Genomic DNA, 5176 nt, shown 5'->3' on the forward strand with positions numbered 1-5176 from the left:
CAAATCTGTTTTTGGAAAATTTTTATCAAAAATTGAAAAAACTGTTAAAACTTTTTTAATTACTAATAAAACTTTTTTCAAAAGAGTATGGCCACACGTTAGTAAAATTCATTAAAAAAATACTCGATATACGGGACCAATGGTCCATTAGTCATCTACGGTTACTCTTTTCAAAATTGTCGACGTCTGTTTTGGTCACGCTGCTGTTTTCAACCCAGCAAATCATCGTAACAAGGACACAGCATTAAAGGGTTTTTTGTCAGAATTGGTTGACGTGTTGACTTGCGTTAAGAGACGCCCTCATCCTAAGTACCTAATCCCATTCATACTCATCAAAACATGTACTAATACAGAAAAAAAAATCTCTGCATAATTTCCGAGAGGTAGAGATTAATTCTGACAAAATGACTTCGTTCAATCCCTTCTCTCTTCCCATCTTGTTCCTTTCCATACTCAGCTTCCTCAGCCTAACCTCTCATGCTGCTGACCCAGTTCATCTCAGAACCGTATGTGGAAACTCCACTTTCAGCTCCAATAGCCTCTACCAAACCAATATCAAGTCTCTCCTCTCTTCAATCTCCTCCAACACCACTCAAAACCTCGAATTCTACAACGCCACGATTGGCCAAAACACCTCCAACCCTGTTTACGGTCTCTTCAATTGTCGCGGTGATGTAACGTCTCAAGTCTGCCGAGACTGCGTGGTCGCAGCAGTGAAAGAAATAACCAGCGAGTGTTCAGAAGAAAGGGTTGCAATCACATGGTACGATGAGTGCATTTTGCGTTACTCAAATCGGTCTTTCTTTTCCCAAGTGGATGAAAAACCAATGTTCCGTTTGTATAACACTCAGAATGTCACTGATCAGGCCAAGTTTAATCAATTACTGAACTCTTCGATGATTGAGTTAGCAAATAAAACAACATCGGATGTTCCAACAGGTGCTAAAAATTTTGGGACCAGCCAAGTGAACATATCTGCTTTCCAAACACTGTACAACCTTGTACAGTGTACACCGGATCTGTCCAGCGCCAATTGTAGTAGATGTCTTTTGGATGCTCTAAAGCTTCTTCCTTGGTGTTGTAGTGGAAAACAAGGGGGTAGAGTTGTTTTTCCCAGTTGCAGTTTTAGGTACGAATTGTACCCTTTTTACCGTATGGTAGCCACTGCACCAACACCTTCACCTGGGGTTCAATCTTCACCACCTCCAAGTCCAAGTTCCGTGAGTGGACCAAAAGGTAAGGTGGTTCACCCATTAATCCCACTTGAACTCTTTTTCATTCTTGATTAGTATTAGTTATTACTATTAGGTGGTGTTAACTTATGTCAACATATCACAGCTTGCTTTTTGGAAGAGCTTTATCTTATTCATGGTACAATAGTCTATAATAATATGTATTCTCCATCGGTTTGATTTTGGTGTGAATCACTCTCTTTATCTTTAAGAAATATGGAATAATTAGGTACAATGTGATGGTCGTGCCCATGAGTGGTTGCAATCATGACTGGTACTGATAACATAAACAACAAATTTTATCTTTCAAATAAGCAAGTGTTTCTGTATTTCGACATTAGATTATAGAGTCCATTATACTATTATAGGTTCTGGACCCCGCCAATATGTGTATTCTATATAACAGATCAGTTGTACCTAAATTCAACAACAGACAAACGAGGAAAAAATGAAGTGAAAGTTGACTAGGTTGACTAGATACGATTAATTGAATTACATAATGTTCCATGAATTCAAATCCTCTGTATTTAGACAAACTTCTATTTACCCTAAATTAAAAAATAAAAATTGACAATGTTGGATACTAAAATGTTAAGCTCATGAGTATTGGTTGTTTTCTTTACCTACGGTTACATTCCTTTTATGTGTTTATGTTATTCTTAGTGGTTGATGGTCTTTTGGACCATTTCCTCTGTTCCGTAGTGCACAACTTGATTTACCTTTAAAAAAAAAAACAAAATGTGTGTGCCCACATGGTACTTGAAGAGGAGGGAGGGAATAGGAATATGTACTCCTACCTGCTCTCATGTTGTGATAAACTTCCACATGTTTTAGAAATTTAAGCTGATAAGAAACTGTGAATCTAGTCACTCAATCATTATTGTGACAATTTGTTTCTTATGTACATTTAATTGAAGAAAGTAGGATTGAAAAAAAAAAAGAAAAAAGAAAAAAAACTGATCACTATGACTCTCAATTATACAGTGAAACTTAATCATTTTCAAGAAAGTGCTTATCATCTCTGACCATTGTATTGTTGAGCACGTCTGAAGCATATGGTAATCAACAATGAATTTGAGCTGTACCAAGTGTAATCATACGATGTTGTTTATGCAGATAAAAGCAAACTGTCAACATCAAAAATAGTCGCCATCGTTGCTCCAATTTCTGCCTCTGTGGTTCTATTCATTGTGGGCTGCTGTTTCCTAATTAGGAGAGGAAAGAAGTACAATGCTGTAGACGGAGAAAATGGTAATGAATAAGTAAATTGAATATATGCTGTCTTTTATGTCCTCATGTCCGAATACAATGCTCTTTGGAGTGCAATATCTCCCGTACATTCTTTGCATTTGTAGCTGCCAATGATATTACAACTGTAGAGTCCTTGCAATTTGATTTTGTTACAATTGAAAGTGCCACAAACACATTCTCAGAGGATAACAAGCTTGGTGAAGGAGGATTTGGTCAGGTTTACAAGGTAAGCAATTAGAATACTTCACTTATTTTATTTTTATTACCATGCTATATTACTGGGCAGTACTAGTTAAGCATAACAAATCAAACACATAAAAATGTGAGCAATTTAAAGTTCACAAGATTTTGATGTTGGAAATTTTCAAATTATACAAAGTAAACTATTCTAAGGATTGGTTAAATTATATTCTCAGGGAACACTTCCTAATGGACAAGAAATAGCTGTGAAGAGGTTATCAAAAAGCTCAGGACAGGGTGCTGAACAATTTAAGAATGAGGTTGTAGTGGTAGCCCAGCTTCAACACAGAAATTTAGTAAGGCTATTGGGCTTTTGCTTGCAAGGAGAAGAAAAGATACTTGTTTATGAATTTGTGCCCAACAAGAGTCTTGACTATATTCTTTATGGTCTGTCCATTTGAACATATGTTTAATAGTCTTATGTCATTATGATAACAAAGTAGTAATCAAGAATCATTTGTTTAAGCTTTTGTTCCTAACATGAAGTAATTTTTGATGAACTTGTAGACCCAAAAAAACAGGGACTACTGGATTGGTCAAGATGTTACAAGATAATAGGCGGGATTGCTCGAGGAATCCAATATCTACATGAAGATTCTCGACTTCGAATTATACATCGCGATCTCAAAGCTAGCAATGTATTGTTGGATGCAGATATGAACCCAAAAATTTCAGATTTTGGCATGGCAAGGATATTTGGAGTTGATCAAACTCAAGGAAACACAAGTAGAATTGTGGGGACATAGTAAGTTCCGAAATTTTTTGCATTACATCATTTCTGAAAACCAGTCAGGAGGCAGCTATGAACTCAACTTAAATAATTAGAGTTGTGAGAATAAGGTTATTGACTTCTTATTAACTCTGTTATGTTCTTGGTGATGCCTTGCAGTGGTTATATGTCTCCAGAGTATGCAATGCACGGAGAATTCTCTGTAAAGTCGGATGTGTATAGCTTTGGTGTCTTGGTTCTAGAGATTATCACTGGCAAGAAGAACAGTAATTTCTATGAATCAGAAGTTGCTGAGGACCTCTTAAGTTATGTAAGTGTGAAATTGATGTTGTAAATATTTTCCCATTTAATGTCTATATCATCTTCTCCAAGTTGCTTAGAAGAGAAGTGTGGCATTCTGAACATAACGTGATGAATTGATGCAGGTTTGGATACATTGGAGGGATGGTAGGCCTTTGGAATTGTTGGATCCCGCTTTGGGAGATTCCTTTTCTAGAGATGAAGTCATGAGATGCATCCATATTGGTTTATTATGTGTTCAAGAAGATCCAGCTGACAGACCCACCATGGCAACGATAGTTCTCACACTTACAAGCGGCTCAGTTTCACTGCAAGCACCTCAGCAGCCAGCATTTTTTCCCAAAACAGACACAAACAACCCAATAAAGGGCTTGGAATCATCAGATCAATCTACAAGCAAGTCAATGCCATGGTCTGTTAATGAAGCATCCATTACTGAATTAGACCCTCGATAGTTATATTTCTAACTTAAGTCTCTGTTTACCAAGTGATGAAGTCTTAAAAAATTGAGTTATGGTTGCATATGACATTTGCTTATGGAATAGAAATTCAATATGTTTAGAGTGCCCAGTAGTTCAGTTCGAACCTCTATCCAAATCCGCTGTATGTTTGGTGTATATTATAGTTTTGCTATGAAGATGAATAAATGGGATGGGCTTCAATTATTTAAGAATGTTTCAATTAAAGTCAATAGTTTCCAAAACTATTTCATTTTGAATCAGTTAAAAACCAACGAGGCTCTTGTAACCTGCAGTCCCATTCTGTTTGGCAAATAAAATAACATCAAATAAATGTAGTGAAATGAAATAAATACCAGAGATCAAATATGCTAGAAAATGTTAAATATCTCCAAATTCTAGAGTTCTGTTTCGTAGAGTTTTTTAAATATAAATTTTTAATTTTTAAATAATATTATACATATTTTTATATATTTTTTATCCACACATATTTCATAAAATATAAACAATATACACCCAAATTACACTTCAAACAGAACACGTAATAGTCAAATCAAGCTAATCAACTGCGACGGTTGTCCGAAAGTTTCAACAACTAGTGCTTTTTAATACCACCAAAAGTTACAGTCGTTATCTCTCTCTTTCTTTCTTTTGTTTTTTTAATATATTTTTCTTAACACGTTCTCACAGAATAGTCAAAACCGTCATGTTCTGATGCAATTGCATTGTACAATTAATCTCCTTTTTTCTCAGAACAATTTTTTTACATAAATTTGATACAAAATTTGGGAAAAATATAAAAATTTATATAAAAAAAATTAATCATATTTTTGTTTTCCATAAATTTTTTTTAAAAGTATTTTTTAAATAATCGCTCTCAAAACATCTTATAAGAAATCTTAGGTTATGTTTGGATTGGGCTGAAAACCCACGTCTGTGTCTGTGTTTTTCCTCTTTTTTTTTTC

The 5176-nt window shown here is 35.1% G+C and overlaps 1 protein-coding gene across 1 annotated transcript; it reads left to right on the forward strand.

The window, feature by feature from the left end:
• The first annotated feature begins 325 nt into the window (after positions 1 to 325).
• Positions 326 to 4331, forward strand: LOC115988928 (cysteine-rich receptor-like protein kinase 10). The gene is made up of 7 exons (XM_031112565.1): positions 326 to 1236; positions 2349 to 2483; positions 2588 to 2709; positions 2900 to 3110; positions 3231 to 3468; positions 3613 to 3763; positions 3879 to 4331. The coding sequence occupies exons 1-7, from the start codon at positions 405 to 407 to the stop codon at positions 4206 to 4208; spliced, it is 2019 nt and encodes a 672-aa protein (XP_030968425.1). The 5' UTR covers positions 326 to 404; the 3' UTR covers positions 4209 to 4331.
• The last annotated feature ends 845 nt before the right edge of the window (positions 4332 to 5176 follow it).

Source organism: Quercus lobata, chromosome 5 (genome assembly GCF_001633185.2).
Source record: "Quercus lobata isolate SW786 chromosome 5, ValleyOak3.0 Primary Assembly, whole genome shotgun sequence".
Lineage (NCBI taxonomy): Eukaryota > Viridiplantae > Streptophyta > Magnoliopsida > Fagales > Fagaceae > Quercus > Quercus lobata.